This window comes from Populus euphratica, unplaced genomic scaffold (assembly GCF_000495115.2).
Source record: "Populus euphratica unplaced genomic scaffold, PopEup_1.0 scaffold12.1, whole genome shotgun sequence".
Lineage (NCBI taxonomy): Eukaryota > Viridiplantae > Streptophyta > Magnoliopsida > Malpighiales > Salicaceae > Populus > Populus euphratica.
The window spans coordinates 2,520,661-2,546,405 of NW_011499858.1; the positions used below are offsets into that span (position 1 = coordinate 2,520,661).

Here is a 25,745-nt window from a genome sequence, read left to right on the forward strand (position 1 = left end):
ACGAACTTGTTTTCGAATTTATTCTCTGAGTTAATTCCCTCTCTTCTCCATCGCATCATTATAGCACTGAATTAGACTTTTCAAACTACAATTTTTTCTTGCTTGTGATATGGGAAAGTTAGGCTGATTTATATGTACTCCTTCATATATGCTTATTGAACATGAGAAAAAAATATTATTTTATATTTTCAACTATGTTAGCTTTAACTATGTGTTGATATAAATAATTTATTTGATATATGATTAGTTTAATAATTTATTTTATTTTTAAATATATTTTTAAAAAATAATTTAATAACTAAGTGAATCATAATTTAATTATATTATATTATTAAAAATTAATTAACGTTTTTTAAGCATGAGTAAAAGTCTTCTTTTAATATGACTTTGATGACTAGATAGATTGCTATTTTATGTCAGTTTTAAAAAAATTAATGTCGATATTGTAAACTAAAGTGGAAATAATGATCGCTATTTATTATTTCAAATATTCCAATTTTGATTTTAATATATATTAAGAATAATAATAAAATTTTATATTTTGTTCTATCTTGTACATTATCAACCTAATATAATATAAACGTATTCACTCTGATTTATATATCACTATATTAAAGATACCTTCACCTGTCTTTTATTTCATATTTTCACCTTTAATCAGTTGTTTCTGTCTCTCCTTTCTCACAATAATTAAATGACTAAATTTTATTATATTAACCAAAGGTTACTCTTCTTTCTGCCTAGCAACCTCCATTCATACCTAATCATCACACATAAGAGGCAATCAATTTTTGAACCATTTTTTTTTAGCATAGTAAATTTTTTTTGATGAAATAACATTATATAAAAAATATTTAGAAAAATAATACAATTTAGAGAGTTACATAAAACATATGTGATTCACAAATAACAAATATCATTTGTAACTCATTTAAATTGTAAAATTATTAGATATAAAATTCAATTTAAAGATATGCAAAAGGTGAGAGAAAAAAAAATAATTTTTTTTTAATATATTGAAACTCTGATTACATAATACTTAAAAAATCATTGATGATTCATTTTAATATATTTTTGATAAAAATACTTTAAAAAGTAATTTCTATCATATTTATAATAAACTCTCTAAGTGAAAACTACCTTATCTATACCAAATTAAATTAGAGGATTCAACAAATTAACAAGATTATAACTTGGTTTACCCTTTCTAAGCAAAAAATGAAAACTAGAGACAATTAATTGCACTATCTGCCCTCCCAGGTCTTTTCATAAAGCCAGTGAATTAGAACTTAAAAAGTACTAAAAATGGTCTCACGAGAAACTTGCCCTATTAATGTTGCCGCCTGTTCGTTCAGGGAGAGATTCCCTCATTAATGTTGGTGGTCTTTCTGGTTCGCAATTAAGACAGTGAATATCGCCTTCCATTCGTTGCCTCCCTTAATTTTCTTTTTTTTTTTCTTTTTTTTTTTAATTTTACCCTCCTTTTGCTTTTTAACCATGAACACCCATATTACAATCTTGCCCAGCCGAACATTATTTATGCAGCGAGGGGCTAGAATTTAATATTTTGACCTGCTCCATCTGCTATCAATCCGACCAATCAAGTGAAATGGTTGAGGGACGTGTTTGTGCTTCTTACACGTTGAGGTTTAAACTCAAATTAATTGCTAAGGTAATTTCTTAAGAATTTTCTAGCCTCAAAATGATATAGCAGGGCTAGAAAATAAAATTTTATGTTGGAGAGGGCAATAATAAATAGGGGAGTTAAGAAAGAATCATTTTCATACACGAAAGTGACATGAAATTAGAAACTGTAAAGTAGCCTTTTCTCATTCGAAGAAGACAATTTTATATATAATTTTAGAATCTATCTGAAACAGTCATTAAACTTTTAAGTGTAGTGTTGAACTCTGAGGGTGTGGTGGCTCTCATCTGTATCCCTTGGTCCACTCCTTATCCCACTTGGTGGCTCCTTGTTGACAAATTGAAAAGGCAGATTATTGAGGAATGCCAGCGACAAGGAAAAGAACACTATAGTCTTATTTCTGTGATGTTAATTTGGGGGTTTCCTTGAAGTGAAAGTTCATGGTTTTATTTTTATTTCTGGATTTCTCGCAAGGTTATTACTTTTTAGGCTTAGATTTACTGTAGAAGAGAAAAGGATGGAGGGAGAATAATGGATTTAAATGCACTGGCCCAGCTTTCTGCTTTGGTAGTCGCGGTTTTAAATGCTCATGCAGGCCCTCTTGCCCTCTTAAATCCCACCCCAGACATTCTCACCTCTCCCTCACACCTAGCTAACCATCTTCCAAGGAAACAAAAAACCTCCCTCTCTTCCTCTCTGATCATTTTGATCTCTTGTTATCTTGATGGAACTTTCCCATTTCTCTTGACAAGGAAAAGAAGGGATTGTTTACCGTGTTGAAATCATGTGGAAGAGTGACTATGATATTGGCCTGGTTCACTCAGATCACGACTTCAAAGCAAAGTGTCTTTGTTCTTCTTCTTCTTCTTGTTTTATGATCGTGTGATTTGATTGAGCCGTGCCAATATCTCAGTACTCTTTCATGTCTCTCCAAGTCGATCTCCAAAAACACTATTCCACTAGAACAATTGATGGTTTGCATAATCAATGCTTGACTAGCTGTTACAACCAGATTTCTGTTTGATAACTGTTTTTGTTTTTTCTCTTAGCATCTCGTCTTAATTTCCTTTAACATTGTAATAGCAGGATTTGTAATCAAGACCTTGTCTGTATTCATTCATTTGTCGAAGGAAAAATAGTGTCGCTTGACTAAATACATGGTATTCTGTCGTTTCTTATTTTATAGCTGTGGATGTTTGTATTTTTCTGATGCAGGAAAAGATTCTACGTATCTTTTCATCAATGACATGAAGCTGAATCATATCCCGAGAAGCGTAGCAGGGAACTCTGGTGGGAACTGAAGCATGCTAGTCTTATACAAAGTTTATATCCTAAATCACTTTTTGAAAATAATTCCCGAATTGATATGATAAAACTAGTATTGTTATATACATAGGTGTTGATATTAATCACATCTGAGACACACACACACACACTGTGTGTATCTATATATATATATATATATGATCTTACTATTTTGAAAGAGTGCTAATTCTCTCTCTCTCTCTCTCTTTTCGTTTTAGTTTTTTTCATTGATCTAATGATGCCCCACCTTGATGATATGATTTAGAATTTAACAGGATAAGTCCCAATCCAACTTTAAGGCAAGTGAGATGGGAGATGGTCACCTTCTAGTTAGATCTCAGAGAGGGTCTCTAGCTAAAAATGCTGGTGAAAGTCAAATGGCCCTTAATAGGATCCTTTAATGCATGGAATCATAGACAAAGAATAGGAGGAAGGATGCCCCATATTGAGAATCTCAACTTGAGGGTGCACAAAAAACGTCATTTTCCCCCCCTTGAAAAGCTAAAACTAGCTCTAGCCATGACGCAAATGGAGAGCCCTTCCCGTCCACAAGCTAAATTAATGCCGTGGAGCTAGGGCAAAGGGCTTGATGGACGTTCTTGCGTGTTGAGGGAGGTCTCGGGTCACATAGTATATGTCACTAACAATCAAACAAGATTCAACTTTAACTTTCCTGGATTGTACTGATCTTTTATTTAGATCTGTATATTGACCAAGAACTTCAATTTTCATCATGTAAAACGTTTTATCAATATTCTAACAATTACCTTGTCCGACCTTTTAATTTCAAGTATTATACCTGTCCTTTGATTTTTTTTTTTTAAAAAAAAAAGTTAATAAAATAAAGCGATGGATGTAATATCATTAAATGTATGTAGGGGAACAATGAACAATATATTTTTCACTTTCTGTACGTTATTTTATATATATATATATATATATAATTTGTAAAGTAATGAGGAGAAAGTAGGTTCCACCGTGCTATTACACATATATGTGAAATTTGAAAAGCCTGCCACTCACAATATTTCATAGTATTTCTCCATTAATTAAAAACCGTCTGAAGCTTGCGAATCCCAAATTTTTTAGAAATCGTTGCGTAGATAACCAGTCGTCGTCATGCACGGACTAACTAACGAATAAAACACACACACATACACTCATATATTTTAAAACCATAGGGAATTCATGTTGAGATCGCATTCATATGGAGAACAAGGCCGATTGCAGTTCATTCACAAGGCAGAAATTGTTTTGCCTACGGATTAGCAACTCTTACGGCTCTCTTCTACAATATATAACATTAATTTTTTAGATTAACATGGGTGTCTGGGCCAGCTTGCGCGTGCCACGACTAATCCCACGGGCCCTGAAGTTAACGACCATGTAAATCTCCAGTGGCCATCATATGAGCAACCAAGGATTCAAACTTGATACAATATATAACATTAATTGTTTGATTAATTGATAGTATGGACTTCATTTTTAAAACTTAATTATGTGACAATTAATCCTAGTCTCGCATTAATTCTTGCATTTAAATTATGTAATGCTACATCCCAACAATCTCCAATTCCATCATCCACTATCTATGAGTTCTTACCATATTTATCCCATGAAGGATTAAGAATGTATTGATCCCTGCCTGAAAGCTTCTACGTTTAACGTAAACTGTAGAGATTTGCAGTACTCAGCTTGAAACTCCCAGTCAAATTGATGCTTCTTACAACTCCAGAACCGAACCAGATGCCACTAACCTTACATGGTATGACATTATTGCCATAGGTTTACATTTTTCTTTGCATAATCTCCTACCCAATTATTGCTTCTAACTGTACTATTATATTCAAGAAGCAATTCAGGATGAGTTGAAAGACGGAATCGTAATTATTATATGAATGTATTGTATTAATAAATTTATAGGAGTTAGTTTGAGAATATACCACACTAGTCATAAACAAAACACAAATACAGTTTAATTAATCAATTTTTGAGAACTTCAACAAAAGGCATCTTAATTTCTAACGTAGTAAAACACACACACAATATCTTATATCATAATTATGTCATTCATGACAAATTTATTCCCATCAAAAGTTTTGTTAACTAAAATATTAGACATAACTTGGTATCACCCTTGCTTAACACATGTGGGCTGTTTATTTGATTTTTACTAGATGTGTTGTGTTATCTATGCCGTGCCGTGCTGTAGATCAAATTAATTTTTATATAAAAAAGTGTTAGGTTATCAAATTAATTTTTATGTAAAAAAGTGTTAGCTTAAAAAATTCAAGTATCGAGTTATTGATGATTCAAGTGATAATATAAATAATAAGAAAATAATAATAATAATAATAAATAAACTGATAAAAAAACAATGAATTTAAAAAAAAAACACATGAGCTTATCCGGATTATCATATAACTTAATGCTAACTAATTGAAAAAAACCACAAGAAAGAGTACAACTAAAAAAAAAAGGCAAAAAACATTAGTTTAAAAAAAGAGAGAAAACCAAAAAAACTAAGACGAACTTTCTAAACTTAATTTAATTTAAAAAACTTGCAACTCATTAAGTTTTAGACCTGAGTTCAATCAAGAAACTTAAGTATCTTTTAAGTTAATTTTGAAAGATGAAATCATTGAAAAACTATTAATAAGAAAAAAACTTGCAAAGAAAAGAAAAAAAATAACAAAAAGAGTGAGTATAAAATTCGAGAGAAAAACACCTAAAAGGGATGAAATTTGGAAAAGAAAGAAAGAAAAGGAATGATACTAAACAAACTAAATAGTAATTAAAAGAATAAATACCAAATTTGAAAGATTAAAAAATCACAAAGGAGAAAACTGCAAAACATTTATAATTTGATAGATTAATTATAGATTAAAAAATGGTAGGGGTTATATTGAGAAATATCACAGAGTGCTAATCCAATAGAATAAAAATAAGAAAACATAAGCGTTAAAAAAAGAAGAAAAAACAAGCAAATTTAAGCGTACTTTCTAAACCTGATCCAATCTTTAAAACCTAATAAAATTCTAAACTTAGGTTCAATCAAGAAACCTGATCCAATCATGTGGTGCAACCTTTGAAAGTGTTTTATATTTCAAAGTATTACTTTTCCATCAACCTAAAATATTTAATTTATCATCATTAGGATCCTTACAACCATCAATCAAATACCTCTCAACCTTATTTTTATTTTCTGTACTATCCAACTTATGTAAATATCTTTTGAATCAAGCCAAAATATTAATATCTACCTCCATATCATCAATAGCAATAACATCTTGTTTATGCATATTATTATCCACCATTTCATAAATTTTCAAATAAAACTCATACAAGTTCACTAAAGTATCTTTCAACTTATTTGTTAGCAATTGTATTTTATCATAATCATACAAATCACCAAAATAAAATTTCACATATTTCAACTTGAAACGTGATCTAAGATATTAGCCATATATAACAAAAAACTTTTGATTTATTTTACAACTCCAACACTTCTCAAACTTTAAAATCATATTCACCATTATTCCACTTAAAAGATTATCTTTATTTTTACACAATTGCAATAAATTTCTATGCATGTAAATCAATTCAATGAAGGAAGAATTTGATCTGACATGTAATGAGCCACAAAAAATATCAATGTAACTATATAAACGATCTTAAAAAACTTCATCAAAGTTCTATGATTTTCCCAATCCTTCAAAATAGATGGCCCTATATTTTTTTATTCCCCTTTGAATCAATCTTCAAAAAGTAACTTATATACTAAGGTCTTTTTCACCTAACCTCACAAACATCTTTTCAAACTTTTCAGCAGCTTCTAGTATAAGATAAGTTGAATTCTGGTTAGTACTTAAAAGTGTATATTTTTCAAGGTTTTATATCATTATTTTACACTTGAAGTATTAATAACTTTTTAACTAAAGTATGTTTTATAATAATATATCTAATAATATAAGATACCTTTAATTTCTGTTAAATGTTCATTTTAAATGCAGGCCTATCACATAAATAAAAAGATTGATTAATGAGTTTAAGAACTAAAATTGAAAGGACAAAGAGATGGTCAAACTTAGAAAAAAGATGTTGGTGCAGTCCAAACCGAAAAACTATTCGGTAATTGGGTCATATCTAAAGCTGTAGATCTCGAATTTAGATCTACTTTATATAGATGAAAAGGTAAGACATAGGTCTATAATTTTCATGGAGCCTAAGATTTAAAAAAGGTCATTTTCAAGTCCAAATTGTAGCAACAATGAAGAAGCCTGAATCTGTCCTGCAGCTCGAATATTGTTCAGTGTTTGACCCATATCTAGAGTTCTAAAAGTCCAAATGACCTCAATTTTTTTTCCTGAAAAGCTACGACAATTTTCTAGAACTTTTATATTTTTAAATGATTCCAATTCTAATATTATCAATGATGTTTTGGGCAGACAAGAGAAGATAAAGATTGTCACCAAATCAAGAGTTGGCCACCCACTCATCAATTAGTCATTAAATCAATAGTTTCCAATTTTGACCTATAAAAGAAGACATTTACCATGCATTTAGGCATCTTGGTTTCCAAATTAAGATCATGCTCTTGTTTTCTTTATTTGTATTGCTTATGTTTTGCTTTTATTAATATCAATTTTATACATTTCATTTCCTTTCCTTTACTTAGTTAACTTTTATCTTATTTATGTTCTTATTTTGTTTATTTATTTTTCTTTCTTTTCATTATGTTTAGTTAAGTTTATTATGTCAAGGTGAAAAGTTTACAATAATGGTGTAAGAATAAATATAGTATAAACTCAACATGGACTTTAGTGTTTGATACTAACACGTTTTGTGTTTGTTATCTTGTTCATTTTTAATCCTTTACTTGTTAAATGGTTAATCAAGATTTATGTTGTATAACACTTGATATAACAAATATTTGGCACTTTCATAGCTCATACTGTATGGTATAACCAATACCTAAGCTATGAAAGAAACTTCATTTGTTGTTAACATAAGTTATAATCATGAATGTCTAACAATATTTACAAGTATTAGCATTATTCGAATAAGATAACTAATGTAATCATGTCAATAATTTATAATCTAATTGGAACCTCTTTTGTGTGTGGTTTTCAATTGAATAATAAGAGTTTATACTATATTTGTTTGACACACCTTTAGTGGATCCTCTAACCTTGATATTTGTTGTTATCATTATTTAATTCTTATGATAATCTTCCATCTCAAAATTCTCATCAACTTCTTCTTCTTCTTTTTTTTCTTTATTATTATTACTACTACTACTACTACTATTACTATTGTTACTATTATTGTTATCTATAATTTATATAATTAAACTCCTTGTGGTTCGACCCTGATCTTACCAGGTTATTTATTACTTTGACACTCCTACTTATCAATCTTTTGGTCGTGTTAAATTCCATCGAGTTACAACATCTAAACACAATAATTTCTTGTACTCTATATTTAACTTTTCAACACACTTCTTAAATGCAAGTTGCCTTGACGGTGAAGATCTCACAAACCTAAATACATTTTAAATCTTAACAACTGAAACATTATTCTCTTTCAAGTCATTATATATAATAAGAATTACAATGTATGCACAACATCTAACATGTAAATGTTTATTTAACAATATTTTAGTTGGCTAATCTTTCATCATATTTTTATAAAATGAAATAGTCACATTATTAGAGCTTGTATTATCTACTGTAACAATCAAAATTTTATTAATCCCTCATTCTAACATACAATTCTCAATAACTTGATCAATTATCTCACCCATATATTGAAAACTTGATAAAAATTAAGAATTCTTTTATATAAATTCCACTCATTATCAATCCAATGAGCTGTTAAACATATATAGTTAATATTTTAAATTGATGTCCATGTATTTATTGTTAAGCACAATCATTAACTCTTAAGAGTTGTTCTCAATCTATCTTCAACATAAAATTTCAAACAATCTTTCATAATAGTGAAATGAGAAGGAATGTCAAATTTAGGTTGTATGGTTCTAGGAAACAATTTAGATCCTCAACCTTTTACAAAATTAAAAGGCCTCATCAATTATAACCATATTTGCTAGTGCTTGTCTACATTCATCATAATTATAACCTATTGCCTAAAGAGTTCTCATTTTTTGATCTCTCAATTCACCTTTCTCTATTTTAAGTTCTAATACTAAAACCTTTTATATCTTATCAACCACAAAAGGAAATTTTTTGCACACTTTTAAATGACTTCACTTTTGTGCCATTAATAATAGTATGACATGCATAATATTTTTCATAATAATTACATTAAGATCTAGCAACTAATTTAGGATCAACATCAAGTTTTGTAAAGTTATCCCAAATTTGTGACTTTTTTATCATCAACATTTCTTTTCCTTGATGTAAGGGCTTGAGGTTGTTTAACTTTATATCTGTGGTAGATCCTGTAGTGGTTGATTCTAGGTTAGTTTTTAAAGTTGTAGAATTGGTTGATGGTGGTGTAATGCCCGTGGATGAAGCATTTTGAATTTAAATATTTTTCATATATTATTACATAATGAAAACATGTTAACAACCATAATTTATAATAGACTTAAATGTACTACAAATCAAAGAAACTAATAGTAATTGATCTGTTTACAATCAAAACTAAAATTCTGGACACGCTTAAGCTTACACATAATTTACATTTGAAAATTAGACTATATAAACTCTAATTATAAATCAACTTTCAACTCACTGGATGTTGCCAGGACATTCAATTCCATTCAAATAGCTAGGTACATTCTATCCATAAATACTAATTTCTTGCTTTCAAATACAGGGAAATGGAATATACATGTTAGTTACTATTTAATGCTTACTAACAAAGACCTTTAATCAATAATGTTTTTTACAGTAAAGCAATCCCCAAAAACCCAACTGAGAACTTCTAAAACATAATTCATATAAATTTATCATATTTGATACAACTAGTTTCTTGCAACTCATCAAAAAAACAAAATTGTTATTGATTGCCACTTGTTCTGTTGTATCAATTCTTGATTTGTAACACATTTCTCAATAATAACTTTTCCCACTAAAATGAGCAAAACCCAAATCCAAATTTTAACTTTAGTTAAATACAACAACTCAATTCTAAGTTCTATTCTCTTATCCATACAACTAAAAATCAAAATTTATGTTAAGGACAAAGTTTAAAGGAAAAGAATAACCTTTCAAGGTTGGTTATACACAAAAAACTTAAAAGATCATTAATTACCATAAATATCAAAAATCCATTTGCAAAATCACAATAAAAATCTACTAAACATAAATCAAAAGTCAGTATAACACATGCACATAGATACATATATAGGGAGAGAAAGTTACCATATAAACATAACATTTAAAGATTTGAAAGAGAACAAGCCAACAACTAGTAGATTTTATACACGAACAACTTCATGTGGTATATGATTTTAGACCTCTTCTTGTTAGGTTTGATGAGTATGGTTTTGAAATATTCATTTTAAATTGTTTTATTCATCTCTTCATTTATGTCATTCTGACGTTAGATTTTGCTGAACTATTTGGGAAGAGAGCTAATATTATAAGCATTAATTGATGTCCTCCATTCATATAAAGGAAAAATGAAAAAAAAAAAACACTTCTTGATTCTAGTCTATTAAACTCTTTGAGTTTTGATCTTTGATCTAAATTTGCGAAGTTATAACTTATACATGTCAAGATTTTGATGGAAAACCTGTAGTAATGCAGAAAAAATCATCCCTACGTTAAATTTAAACATATTCCTAAAATTTTAAATTAACCAAAATACAACTCTAAGCTTAAACACTAATTTTTTAAAAGGATATACCAACAAATACACAGATCACAGAGCATATATTTAAAAAAAATAGAGATTGATAGAAAAAAATCATACCTGGTGTGAGTTGTGATAAGATTTAAGGTTAGGTGTGAGAAAGAGGTGACTTATTTGCTAGATTTTGACCCTAAATGTTAGGTATGCCGGTGTGGTGTGTGTTATACTCATGTAGGAGAGGAATTGGCTGACTGACTGGTTTGTTAGATTTAAAGATGAAGATTGAAGGTTTATCAGTAGACAACAAAAGTCAGGAGAATTGAGATAAAGATTGATTAATTTGATTTTGTTAGAGACTTGAGAATGAGATGAGATCTGTGAATTGCGAGGGTTGATGGAGCGACTTGTTTTCCAAGAGCAAGGCCAATGATAGTTGGACACGCAAGGGTTAAGAATTAGAAAGCTTTTTTTTGTATTTATAGTACCCTCTTAACTGAATCGGTTCGATTTAGTTGGGGTTTTTTCCAGTTTTAAGTTTATGAAACCAAAATCAAACCAAACAGAATTTTAAAAAAAATTAATCAGTTCAATCAAATTTTTTGGTTCAGTTTTTTTAGCTATTTTTTCTTGATTTTCTTAGTTTAATCGGTTTCTTGGTTTTTTTGCTCACCCCTAGTTATGAAGTGAAGGGAATTATCAGGAAATTCAATGAAAAATGTTTCATTCATAGTAAGGCTAAGATCCAAGTTAAGGTTCGTAGAAAAAGAGCTCAACAAAGAAACCTGAAAAAAAAAAGGTTTGCTCAAACCAATATCATTAATATTAATAACCTTATAAATTATATATTAGAATTGAATTTGTTTGTTATTGTTTATGAAGTTAACCTGGTCATTAATCATGAATAATGGTGGGTTAATACTAGTATAACAAGACATTTATATACTAAGAAAAAAATGTTTTTTACTTATAAAAGAAATGGATATTGAAAACTTGTGCCTAGGCAATTTATTAACCTCTCAGGTGCTAGGGATTAAAAAGGTCATAGTGAAGATGAATTTTAAAAAGTTTCTCACCCGTAACAACATGATTCATGTTATTAACATTAAAAAGAACTTAATAATTAGCTCATTGTTGAGAAAAAAAAATAGTTTTAAGATGTTTTTTTAAAGTGACAATTTATGTTTTAGAAAGTGAGATGATTGTAAAAAAAAAAGAAGTATCTTGATGATAGCTTTTTCAAAATAAATATAAAGACTATTATAGCCAATGATATGAGATGAGTGGTGCCAATAATAGTAAAAATTAACTTTAGGATTTTGAAAAAAAAATTACAGGAAAGAAAGGAAGAGAAATTCTTGATCATGGGAAGAAAAATCAAAAAGAACAAAAAACTTTTCAAGTGAAGAGTTAGAAAAAAAAAATTAGGCAACCTAAGCTTGAGCTAAAGAGCCAAGAATAATATACATATATAGGCTATCATTTATAACACTTCCTCATTAATTGCTCGTTGAACTACTGAGTCCCACATAAAAGAGAAGCCATACATATTTGATAACCTCTAATTTAACCATCACTATTGAAAGAGGTCCAATATACCTAAAAAAGCAAAGCCAATCTTCCATCAAACCTACATAATCTCGAAGTAAACCACCAAAACTTACATAGCTAGATTTGTCAAGAAAACTGTCAGACTTCAATAAAATCTATAAGGTTAATTTCAATGAATATTTATATGCATTTTTTTTGTTCTCTAATCTTTTTGTTCGCCTCTAAATTTTACAAGTAGCAGTCAACTTTATTTGTTGCATATTAGTTTACATGGTCGTATTATGTTGCCATTTAAAAAGAAATACATAAAAGAATTGTTTAATTTAGAGTGTATTATTTGATATTATTATTTTAAACTTTATCTAGTGAGTTAATTTTAGAATCTCTTAACCGGACTCTTTATCTAATCTGGATTTAAAATTAACTATATAAGAACTGCATTGAAATGTTTTTTTAGATAGTGACATATTGGATTGACCAAGGCTTCAATACTTAACCCATTGAGTTTATGATCCAATTATGGAATATATTAGGTTTAATAATTTTATTTTTTAAAATTATTTTTTACTTAATTATACTTTAATAAAAATCAGCACTCGTAAAATCAAGTATAAGCACAAACCAAAAATTAAAATGTTTATATGAAATTGCAATAACCTTATAAAAAGTAAACTGAAATAATTTATGAAAACAATTAAAAACAAGAAAATATTTAAGGATAAATTGAGAAATGAAGGATGAAATGAGAAAAAAGAGGAGGGGGGATTGGTGCCTCCTACTAATGTATTATAAAGAAGGAAAAAAAATCAAAAACTCGAGTTATGAATTTTATTGGATCCAATAAGATGGTATTATTCAATTATATGATTGTGACAATGATAACTAAAAAAAAAAGAGCGTTTGTCAAAAGATAAAAAAACTAAAAATATAAATTCTAATATAATTTAATGTTAAACGATAAAATTTAAAAAAAAAATAACAAAATAAAGTGCATTAATTCAATCCAAATTAGCACGACAAGTTCACAATCAAGAGGGCGAGGTCGGACCAAATTCATAGAAAGAAAATTAAAAAAAATAACAATAGTCATTCCCTAACAATTCAAATATAGAATGATAAAATTGAAAAAATAAATCAGTCAACAAAAATAAGTTAAAAAAGATAAAACACCTGCAAATCTAGATAAAGCTATAAAAATTCATGAGTTAAATCATGTGAATAAGATAACATAATATAAGGCAAGAAAAATAACAAAGTCTAATTTAAAAAAGAACCCAATTTCAAAGGATTAAACGAAAAAAAGGACAAATAAAAAACAATATACGGGTTACCTAGCCAAACCTATTACTCAGGTAATGAGATCATGATAACTTAATAGAAAGAAAATTGAAGAAAATCACAAAACTCATTTTTCAAAATGAACAACATGGAAGGATGAAATAAAAAAAAATAAGTAAAAAAAAAGAATGTCAACTTATGTTAGATTTTCAAATATGTGACCCAAGTCACTAAATAGGAAACACCCTATTTGAAAAAAATTATGACTCAACCCCCAACAAATTAAATGTTAAAGGATAAAATTAAAAAAAATAAAATATGTAAAATAATAATAAAAATATCAATTAAGAGAATGAGGATTTAATTTTAAATAAAAAGTAAATAAAATGACTACCTAGAAATTTGAGTTGAAAGGTGAAATTGAAAAGAAAAATAAAATTCATAAAAGAATAAAAAAAATTAAAATCAAAAGAATAAGGATCATATTTGAAAAAAATAACAAATCATAATTATGGTTCTAATGATAAAATTGAGAAGTTTGATAAAAAGATCAAGAACAAAAATAAAAAATATATCTAAAGTTAAAATGTCGATAAATAAGAGGACAATTCTAATATTTTCAGTGACTCCTAAAGATTTTAAAGGAATGAGAGAGGAAAGTGGAGAAGAAAAAAGAGACCGTTACAAATAAATCGTTGCATTAACCGTCACCCGCGCTATCCTAGAAGAAAAAAGGTTACATAAGGCTTCCAACATCGTCGTATAAGCTAACATTTCACACACATATTTGATGTTTCTTAGCTAATTTTTTCTATTAATATTATATATTTATCAAAATATCAAAATATTCCTAAATTAATTTAACTATAGCAAAAAACTTGGATGAAGCTACTAAAAATCCCCTCGTAGCAAGTTTATAGGTATCTAAATCATTTCAAAAAACATAAGAGACAAGAACAACCTGAATGCAAGTTAATTTTTATTTTATTTTCAAGGATAATTAAATTGTTTTATTATGTTAAAAGAATTAAAAAGTAATTTTATACCTGATTAATTTGATAATAATAAATAAACTCTTGTGAAATGCTCGTTCTTGTCCCACTGCCAAGGTTATCCAGCATTTTTATGGAGAATAAAATGGTAATTTTACTATTTGGGTCAATAGTAACATCAACATATGTGAGCAGGTTAGACCCCCTTTAGTTTTGTTTTTAATTTAACTTAAATCGCACACAATTCTTAAATGATGCATACCATGAGAGCATTGAATGCTGTGGCAAGTCATGGCTAGAAAACAAAAATAAACAAACACAGTGATATGTCTCCCCCACCAATCCAAGTGCATAAGAAGAAATCCCCACGTCGGCAAATAGGCCCGCATCCATTTTTATTTTATTTCTTCTTCTTCTTCCTCCTCTTCTTCTTCATGTGGATAAGGTCCCTGCACTCTTTATTAAACCAGGGACATCACTTAAATTTGCAGTCACTCATGTCTCTCTCCCCCCTCTCTCTCCTCAGGCATCAAATGTCAATAGCTTTCCACGTGTTATTTAACTCAGCATTTTGGATTCGAGTCAATGGAAATGGAAGACATCATCCTCCACGGGAAAGATTCCAACCACCCCGGATGCCTTGCTCCACGAGCAATTCAATAGCAGGAGCAGAGAGGATTCCTTGTTTTTTTTTTTTTTTTTAATATATGTATGTTGATTAATTTTTAAAATATAAATTTAAAGTCTAATCAATTAAACTATACTCTTAAAATTATTGCTTGTGTCACTAGCGAAGAGGAAAAATATTGAAATATTTATTAATGTGTCTATATAATTAATTAAATAAATAAATAATTAACACATGTATAGTTTATGGTATTATTATATCGGGAAGACATTTTATCCAATATGTTCCCGTGGTTATGATTCTCTAATCACAACTTAGTTGTGTGATAATATTATTATTTATTCACTCACCATCTTTCCCATTAACAAATGCTGGATAAAGGGCTTTTGTTGTCATTGGCCGGTTGATCTAATGCGAGGGAGCCTGTATAGTTGTGATGTGACCTGAATTCATAAGCTATAATTCCATATATTGGTGATTTAAGAAATCAACAAGGACTTCTGTGTAAATAAACTAATTTCGTACTCACATCACTCAACGGCTAAAATTACTTGCAGGTTTGCCCTTCGAATTCAACAACTTTTTTAAAAATAAAAAATAACTTGTTGAAGAATTTGTAAATTGCACGGAATTAAAATATATTAAAATGAAAGACTTATTCTGGGAACATGAAGTCTCACTCGAAAATATCTCGAGGGTTCGTATAATCATTGTAAGAAACAATCCAGCAACTAATAGGATACATCAAATACCAAAATACATTTTTTACTATATTTTTTTTGCATATTTAAAATTATAAAAATATTATTTTTAAATAATTTTTTTTTTGAAAATATATCAAAAAAATAAAAAATATGAATTTAAATCTATTTTTTTTTTCAAAAATATGATTAAACTCTATCCCAGATACCATCTTTAGCTAGTTATTACATGCATTCACACTCCCGACCTGTTTGATCCTTTTGCAAATCATATTATACTCCTTGTATATTAAGAAATATTCTATTTCATCCTTATAGTCTTGATCTTTATAATGTTAACCTTAATTTTTTTTATTTCCTTTTCATTTGATTATATCTTATATAAATATGTAAGAAAAAAAAATGTGAATAAAAATAGAAATTTAAATATATATATATATCTTAAGAATTATATTACGTCAAATCTACCATTAGGATTTTAAATCAACTTAATTAGGAAGCTTATTTTATTAAATAAAATTTATACATTATTTAAATTCAAGAGTGATATTTAAATTGAATAATATCAGTCATTAAAGGGATGGAATGAAAATGATAAATCAATTTGTTAAATAGCATTGTTCTTTGGAATCTCTTGTTTGCATTGGAAAATTAAAACTACGGAGACCAGAGTGTAATATCTTTAAATTATGAGGAGTAAAACAGGGCTTATCCAGAAAATAATTTTTCACAGTGAAAAGGACAAGAAAAAATAAAAAACAAACTGAAATAAATAAAAGGAAGAAAGAATATCTCTGTGGCTTGGTTCATTGAAGCTTTCACCACCACCAGCATAACTACCGTGTGCGATCCGGAGTCGTGTTGGTAATTCAATTAATGTCGATTGAAGAAGACGACGATGTAGAGAGCTGTGGAAGCAGAGCAGTGGAGTCGTACTCTGCTACAGGGAATCCATCAGCACGGCACCATCACCAAAGGCAGAAGCTTGAAGTGTATAATGAAGTTTTGAAGCGAATTCAAGACTCGAACTTCGAAGAAGCGAATGTTCCTGGCTTTGATGATCACCTTTGGCTTCATTTCAATCGCTTACCTGCTCGGTAATTTACTTAATTACAAATGTCATTTCTTGTTTGGTTGCTGAGAAAGAAAGAAGGAAATTTAGGATTTTTCTTTTTGCGAATTTATTTCTTTTTCTTCATGAGTAGTGTAATTAGTAAATAAAAGAACGATCTTCAATTCTAGCCAAATTAATCGTCTCAAGTCCTTTTTGTCTTTTCTTGTCTAATTTTTATGAGATTTATCTATGATTTTTTTTTTAATTCTAATTAAAATAATGTAGATATGTGATGGATGTGAATGTGGAGAGAGCAGAAGATGTGCTTATGCACAAGAGATTACTGCAGTTGGCTGAAAATCCTGCAAATCGACCCGCTTTTGAAGTTCATCTCGTTCAGGTTAATAAAAGTAGTAACAGATATTTGGTTTCTTAGCGGATTACCCTTAGATTATACACCATCCTACTATCATTCGGTAGTATTAATTAACATCAAGAAATGTTATTTGTGTTATGTGAAGTGTTCGTAATGTTGTTTAGGGTTTAGCTGATCTTTTGCTAAACGGTGTGAGTCTGATTGGTGGCGTGTTAGTGTTACAGGTGTATCCTTCCTGGAATGGAAATTTTAGTGATCCTGTTCATTCAGATCCAGCAATGAAAGAAGATGCGCAAAGTTCTTATTTTACAAACAAGCAGGGGTATGCTGTTATATTTTTGTCAATGTCCATCTAAGTGATGTGCTGTTTCTGTGTTGATTCTTGTTGTTCTCCGCCTGCAGAATGCTCCCACCACCCACATTTGGCTCATCACCTCATCTTGAAGCATTTCAAGCCTTTAGATATAATGTTGAAGATGGAGATGGTGCTATAAATTCTACACTGCGTCGTTCTCGGTAAGACATTTTATAGACTTTGAATGATTGCCCCCTTCCCCAGACTTTGTTGGGTGTAAATGAGTTAGGAGTGTAAACCTTTCTGATCTTAGCTTTCTTATGATGTTATCTTAAATTCATGTTTACCATAGTATTAAACATTCAAACTATCTTGTAGGTCTATGCATGAGATCACCTTTTCAACAGTCGATAGGCCAAAACTCCTTAGTCAGGTTGGTGTCTGGTACTATCATCATCTGTATATAATATTTCATATGTATTGGGAACAATTCTGGATTAATAATGTCATGCTATATATGTTTTTCAGGACAAATATGGTGAAAAATTTTCAGATTGTCTCAGGCTTTCAGCTAGTATAGCTGCAGATATAATATATTCTCTAAATAGATATGGAAACACACACACACTCACATGCGGAAGCATACATACATTGCCAATTGCCTAAGATTGCATTTGCCCGTATTAGAAGGAAAAAAGAAAGAAAGAAATGGAATGGAATGATTATCGTACTGGTAGAGCACAAGTGTGTCTGCATCAATTGCAACATTAAACTTTAATATATACTCTCGCTGTCTCATGTGCTTGTTTACATTGCACTAGATAATAGATATTGATAAATAATTTCCAGTTGACTTCCCTGCTCGCGGAGATTGGATTGAACATTCAAGAAGCTCATGCTTTTTCCACAGTTGATGGGTTTTCTCTGGACGTTTTTGTTGTTGATGGATGGCTTTGTGAGGTATTGTCCTATTCTTTCACCAGTTGAAAAATCAAGTGACTTTTATTTTGTGGTATCAACTTGTTATTGTCAAAATCATATTCGATGTTTACTATTCTTGATTGCTTAAAAATAAAGAAAAAAAATGAAGGCTAAAAAAAGATGCACATCCTGTGTTAATTTTACTCCCTTTTAAAAGTTATTGTTTTATCCAACATACTTGGTTTATGCTATTCTCTTTTCAATACTGAGATAATTGCCAGACTGACATTGTTTGCTAACTGTAATGCTCGATCATGCATGTGGGAAACTTTAGGAGACTGAAGAGCTCAAAAATGCTTTAGAAAAGGAAATCTTAAAGGCTAAGGTAATTTTTCTTCATACTGCTCTGTTGATCACAATTACAGTTTTGCACACCTCTAAAATAAATCTTTTTTTTTTTTTTAATGCTTGCTGCTAGAACACCCTTTATTTCAATTAACATGTGTATCAGCCATGTGTATCAGCCATCTCTAGGATGTAGGATGTATGGATTATGTTTGTAAAGTGAGTACTTAACTGTTGTTTCACCACACATTCTCAAAAATCTTTTGTTAAATGAAGCTTATGGTGGTTATAGTTTTCTCCTTGTTTCTATGCCAGTTTATTACAAGTTTGTTAACTTTTTGCAGGTGTAATAATCTTCTTTTAACAGGGAACTAAGATGTGTATGTCTAGGCTTACAGTCTGCTCACTGTCTGGTGGCATAGTAGTTATTGGCTATTTTATTAGTGGTGTACTCTCCCTGCCTGATATGTTGCATCATGAAAGCAATCATAAAGAAAGTTCTTAATATATTACTTTGCAGAACCAAATACTGCTTATGTTCTTCTTCAACTTGAAACATATTTTATTTTTGTAGTGTTTGCTCATAGCCATTCAGGCAGAATATAGGACAGCTAAAATGCTCATATAGATCTGATATTAGTTGCATGTTCTCAGAATAGTTAACCATTCTATTTAGAGTTGAAATCCAATTCCTCAGGAAAATCCCTATCCTAAAAATGATAAAATGCCCTATAGAAGGTTTAATTTTGAGTCTTCTCTTTGTTCTGTTCCTTTAAGAAAAAAGTACCCCTTCATATTCAGTAGATTCAGACACACTGGTATTCAGTAGGAGATTCTAGATTGTGGAACTTGTAACCAGATGGCTCATCTTCATTATACGAACTAATTTCAGTAGGGAATGAAACCATATGGCATTGTTCAATATTAAGTACCAACTGTTGACTTATGTACATTAGAATAGTTGAAAACAATGCTTTTGCTGTATTGGCCACTCATGCATTAATTATAAAATGCCGTGTGATTGATCAACCTGGAGCAATAGAAGCTGGCCTCTGTTTGATAGTTTGTAATGCTCTACAGGATCAGTGCTTTCCAAATCAGCTTTCTGTTTCTCTCGTTGGTGAGCAGAATAAAACAGGGGTCAAATCTCTTCTTGATAATGTTCAAATACCGAGTGATGGAACTGATGTCTGGGAAATTGACACCAGTCAACTGAAAGTTGAAAACAAAGTTGCATCTGGATCATATGGTGATTTGTAAGTTCTGTGAGTTGCCATTTGAATTATGTGTTACTCTGCGGATTGCAAGTTCTCAGTTGATTGTATCATTTAACCTCTTCAGGTATAGAGGTACATATTGTAGTCAGGAAGTAGCCATCAAAGTGCTTAAGCCTGAGCGTGTCAGTGCAGAAATGCTTAGGGAGTTCTCCCAGGAAGTTTATATAATGAGGTCTGTTATAATATATGCTCGAAAGATCTCCTGCCACCATTTCTAGTGCTTTTCGTTTATATACTCGATTAGATTGTTCATTTTTTAATCACCTTAAAAAAAGCATGTGAAAAAATGTCTCCGATTTTTAATCACCTTAAACTACAATACCTTCTCCAGTAAAATACTTTCTATGCACATTGAAGTTGCTTCTGTTGAGAATAGCATTAATGCTTAATATGTAATTTTCATGAATGGATTTAGTTATATATCAAGACCAGTGCTCCCTCCTTCTCTTATCCTTGTACGCCTTGGTACCTTTATACATGCAACGGTCCACTTTTATCTGAAGCCCTCTCTTGTAAACTCAATATCTCTTACATGTGATGATCCACTTTCTTCACTAATCTGTGGTGGGCTAACCCTCGGTATCTCTTTACTTTTGTGAAAATTGTAACCATTTGCAATTGTTGGTTTGCAGGAAAGTCCGGCATAAGAATGTTGTGCAATTAATAGGTGCATGCACCCGATCTCCAAACTTGTGCATTGTGACTGGTACATCCTTGGAAATCTTTTACATCTTTGCTCAATGGAATGCTTACCTTAAAAGTTCATGTTTCTGAATTTGATATCTAATGTTATTAAGGAGTTGTTTCACCCCCCTCCCCTTCCATCCACTGTTTATTAGATATGAAGAATTTTGCTAATAGATGGAATGGGAATGCATAGTTGTATGTTTAGTGGAAAAATGTGAGTTTGACACAAAGCTTAGAAAGCATGCATCTCATTTAGATAGGCCTTTTCATTGGCTACATCAATAGTCACTCTTTGCTGTTATATTCCTGCCTTTTCAGAGTTCATGGCTAAAGGAAGTTTATACAACTTTCTGCATAAACAGAAGGGTGTATTTAAGCTTCCATCCTTGATCAAAGTGGCGATTGATGTGTCAAAGGGAATGAATTATCTGCACCAAAATAATATAATTCACAGGGACCTGAAAACTGCCAATCTTCTGATGGATGAAAACGAAGTAAGAGCATTTCCTGAATTCACATGTATCTGTTTACATTTACCATGTTTGAATGAATTTTTTAATTCAAGAACTGTTCACTTTTTTCATTATTGTCTTTTAATTTTTTTACAAACTTTCTTGTCACACATGCTGAACTTATAATCCACTGTTTGGGTTTGTTGTTCATCCTTGTTGTATCTGATGCATTCTCAGAATAATTTTCAAATGATTTGCCTGTTCTAAAATCTGTAACCTTTGTTGATAGGTTGTGAAGGTTGCTGATTTTGGAGTTGCCAGAGTACAGACTCAATCTGGGGTAATGACAGCTGAAACAGGAACATACCGCTGGATGGCTCCTGAGGTACATTTTACTTGCATGTGAACTTATGTTTCTTGTTAATGTTGTTTTGCATGGTCGTGCCTTGCGACTTAAATGGGATAATCTGATCTTCCATGACATGGTTTGACAGTTTAATTAGGTCTTTCTTTGTTTTCGTTGACAGTTAACTCTTACTGTACATAGGGCATGGAATGGTTTCTCCTTTCTTATAGAAATGTAGCTGCTCCTTTCACATTTACTTATGTTGTTTTAACTACATGAAGGTGATTGAACACAAACCATATGATTACAAGGCAGATGTATTCAGTTTTGGAATAGTTATGTGGGAGCTTCTAACAGGAGAAGTAAGTCTTGCAGTCTTTAAGAGGAGAAAAAGAGCTCTGTTTTAATTTCTTTTGTTGACTTATTAGTTATAATTGTATGAACTTCATCACTCTTATTAATCGTTATAGTTTATGACCGAAATTGCAGCTTCCTTACTCGTACTTAACCCCATTGCAAGCAGCAGTTGGCGTAGTGCAAAAGGTATAATTTTTTCCCCATATTTATGTAAAACTAAAACATTTTTCTTATTTTACAATGACAATTTTATTTTTATCCAACATTCCTGAAGGGTCTACGGCCTGCAATCCCCAAGCACACTTGTCCAAAACTTGCAGAACTTCTTGAGAGATGCTGGCAGCGAGATCCCACTCAAAGGCCCAATTTTTCTCAGATAATAGATATCCTTCAGCAAATAGCGAAGGAGGTAAGGAATTTCCCATCATCATACTTCAGTTCCATTGAACAATTCTAACTTTCTTCATTGGAACAGGTTGGAGATGAGAGGGAAGATGGGTGAAGGATAAATCATCCGATGGCTTTTTCTCAGCACTGATCAAGGAGCATATGCTGTTAATAATTCGTGCAAATCTAGCCAGTTCCCATCGTACATTCTTCTTTTTGTCCTTTTTCTCTAACATCTTTTTTATTTCCTTTTGTCGTACGTAGTTGTTAGTTGTACAGTGCTTTGTCCTAGTTCAACTTTAGTTGCCCCTTTTCCCTTGATCAAAGATTCCAATTTTCTGCACGTTTTATTTTGTTTTTCCCACACCTTATTTTCTATGCTACTTGCCATGCAACACTTGGATTATGTACGATCAACGATGACCTATGTTTGGAAACAACCGCAACTTCTTTGTTGCCCAGTGTTGCGGTGATGGGTAATTAGGAGGCTAGATAGATGGTACAAGTAATTATAAAACCAATTGCAGTTGCTACACAAATCCATGGTCGCTGTCTCTGCTAAGAAATTTATTCAGATGGGAAGATTAAGTAAATAAAAGGGAAGGGAGCCTTAAAATTACAGTGTTAATGTTACACGGGATATGAAATGCTTTCCGTGAATTGTTTGGTGATATAATTTGACTCTAGATATTATATGATGCATCAGTTATCATTGTACTGGCCGAGGAGCTGCCTCGCCCGAATACGGACCTGCAACCGGACGAGCGCGTGCATGCATTGCAGGGCTATGCGTGATTGCGTCCTTACATGCACCCCTCGAGCCAACGCTTGCAATTTCACCAGGCTCCTGAGTGCTCGAAACGCCCGCCTCGCCTGTCAAGTTTATAGATCACAGAACTTAGGAAAATAACATCACAGAACTGAACAAAAAAAAAAAAAAAGATGTGGATTGTAGTACATACAAGGTGACCCCTGAAATTTGCTTGAATTGTGATTGCTGCTATATCCTCAATGGCGAGTTCTCTCTTCGAAGGTGGTGAAGCTATGCTATTGAAGACCTCATAATCGCCTGCCTCTGTGATCTCGTCGCTGGGGCTTGAGCAAGCGTTGGAATTGAGAATGATGTTTCTATGAGATGACCGGAGAAACTTTCTCCGAACTTTGTCGAACCAGTTCCGAGACACCCTCTTTCTTGCCATCTCTAGGTTATTTCTCTTTTCTTGCCAGGGTTTGTAGCACCAAATCTAATGTCTTCTTCACTCGATGCCTTTTAAACAAGAGGTAGCTTAAAGGTAGGAGATGTGCTCCCCATGTTTGCTTGATTTTGGAGGGTTGTTTACTTCGCAAAGTGTCTGTCAGAAGCCAAGAACGTGGCTGGATGAATAGATCTGTTGACAGTTCCGAGCGAGTTCATTCAGACCCCATGAGCTGAGAAAAACAAATGAAAATTAAATAAGGGAGACAAATCATAGTTTTGGTGGGAGGTGGGGCCCGGGGATCTTACTCAACAGTGGACCTGCCTCACTACCCCTTCCTTTGAGGAAAAAAGAGAAGGAAAGAAAGAGTAAAGCTGGCCTATCTAATTGAATGAAAGTGATCTAACAGGCTTGATCGACTCTCCATGGATATGTTGTGGACTTGTGATTGTGTTTATTTTTTTTTAAAGAAAACTTAATCTCAAATTGTCTCAATTGGGTTTTCAAACTTCCCAAAATCTCTCAACTTGAGTTTCTCCCACAAAATCCTCACATTTTTTTTTTAATGAATAATGTCGTGCTTCATACGACATGGCACCATGCATGAACACACAATTTACACGGAATCTGTTAAACAGATTTCGATTGGGGATTCATTGAGGATTTTCTGAATCTTTAAGAGCTTAATAGAGAGATGTTTTGGTAAGCAATTGAGATTTTTTATTTTTACTAATATAATGCACTAAAGTAAGGTATGGTATTCTCAGGGGCGGAACGGAGGGCAGGGCCTAGCAGGCCACTGATTTTCCCCCTAATTTCCCTTCTAACTGAAATTCCCAACTCCATCTCTAGATATACTCAGAAAAATATATTAAGAGAGCTCTTTTAGGACAATGTGAGCTCTCTTTTAGGACCATGTGTTAAGATGTGAGCTGTATATATATATATAGATTACAATTGTTTAGTTCAAATATCATGCCATTGTATCTAATCAAGTTAATCTTATAATAAAATTAAACAAGAAACTTAGCATGCATTGTCCTTAAAGAATGCATGCAATCATACAAAACAAAATTACATGTAAACTTGAATCCTAATATATATATATATATATATATACATATATATATATATATATGTATAAGAGTATAACTATGGTACTTGTTGAGGAAACTTAGAAGTAGAGTAAGCTAACAATCCATTATCATCAATATTAAATTATTTATCCTTAAAATTTTATTGTACATCTATAAACAAATATAGCTATCAATTTTGAAAAATTCTAACAACACCAATTAAAAACTACATGATTTTTCTTTGAATAAAAACAAAATTGATGAAGAATTAATTTCAATAATTACCAGAATTAATTCTTGTTGTTTTACCTTAATTACCTATTATAAGAAAAAATAAAAACCTACTAGTTTTAATCCTTAAAAATTAGATTATTTTCCTTTGAAAAAGCTATTCCAGACTCGTTCTTTATTTACGGGTCATGTATACATAAATAGTTCGGCAAAAAAAAAAAAAACCATTCTTGATGGGCCAAAAAAAACCCAAGCTGAGCATGCATGTAAATTAAACACACAATACTTAGAGTTTATTATAATTCTTTCAACCTAACGTATAAACTATAAGAAAATAACCTATAAAAAGATCTTTTTTCTTTTTTATATAAGATAAAAATTCTCAAGTTTCATAAAAATATATCAATCAAAGATATTGATAAAAATTCTCAAGTTTCATAAAAATATATCAATTAAAGATATTTTAATATTAATTTTTTAATTATATATAATTTATTTTAATCATATTAATGTTTCATGTTAATAAGTTTTTATTGAAAAATAAATTTTAATAAGATTTTAAATATAAAAATAAATAAATTTCACTTTAATTTGATATCAAATAGATTCATTGAGCATGTTTTATTAAAACAAATTCTCATTCTATGTTGCGATCATTTTATCGCGCTAAAACAGAGTCGCCCTTCTAACATACTGTGGCAAGTTTGATTAATGGCTCTTTCCAGTACCCGACGTGCTATTTCCATGCACTTGGCTTAATAATTTGTCGGCAATATTGTCGATGGTTCTGGGACTTACCCCCGCCCTTATATTTTTGTTTTGTG

General features: G+C 30.9%; 2 protein-coding genes and 1 long non-coding RNA gene across 3 annotated transcripts; 1 reads left to right on the plus strand and 2 right to left on the minus strand.

Annotated features, from left to right (window-relative positions):
• Positions 1 to 3,440: 3,440 nt before the first annotated feature.
• On the minus strand, positions 3,441 to 3,756 carry LOC105124075 (uncharacterized). The gene is made up of 2 exons (XR_841987.1): positions 3,664 to 3,756; positions 3,441 to 3,612 (listed from the first exon to the last, which is right to left on the minus strand). It is a non-coding gene; the product is annotated as an uncharacterized LOC105124075 (long non-coding RNA).
• A 12,927-nt stretch (positions 3,757 to 16,683) lies between these two features.
• STY17 (ACT-like protein tyrosine kinase family protein) lies at positions 16,684 to 22,824 on the plus strand. Its single transcript, XM_011023933.1, is given in 17 exon segments — positions 16,684 to 17,018; positions 17,261 to 17,375; positions 17,576 to 17,673; positions 17,754 to 17,867; positions 18,025 to 18,079; positions 18,496 to 18,606; positions 18,902 to 18,952; positions 19,993 to 20,168; positions 20,254 to 20,361; positions 20,822 to 20,895; positions 21,195 to 21,370; positions 21,618 to 21,713; positions 21,956 to 22,036; positions 22,164 to 22,217; positions 22,306 to 22,440; positions 22,507 to 22,525; positions 22,528 to 22,824. Coding segments are annotated over 17 exon segments (1,839 nt in total). The 5' UTR covers positions 16,684 to 16,797; the 3' UTR covers positions 22,683 to 22,824.
• An 89-nt stretch (positions 22,825 to 22,913) lies between these two features.
• Positions 22,914 to 23,896, minus strand: IQD20 (IQ-domain 20). Its single transcript, XM_011023935.1, has 2 exons — positions 23,381 to 23,896; positions 22,914 to 23,291 (listed from the first exon to the last, which is right to left on the minus strand). Exons 1-2 carry the CDS (start codon positions 23,615 to 23,617, stop codon positions 23,121 to 23,123), a joined length of 408 nt encoding a protein of 135 aa, XP_011022237.1. The 5' UTR covers positions 23,618 to 23,896; the 3' UTR covers positions 22,914 to 23,120.
• Between the last annotated feature and the right edge of the window lie 1,849 nt (positions 23,897 to 25,745).

Bases quoted from the DNA above. Each gene is read 5' to 3' on its own strand.
- IQD20 (XM_011023935.1), bottom strand. From the start codon at position 23,617: ATGGCAAGAAAGAGGGTGTCTCGGAACTGGTTCGACAAAGTTCGGAGA. The intron at 23,292-23,380 runs GTATGTACTACA...TAAACTTGACAG, and splicing joins CAAATTTCAGGGGTCACCTT to GCGAGGCGGGCGTTTCGAGC.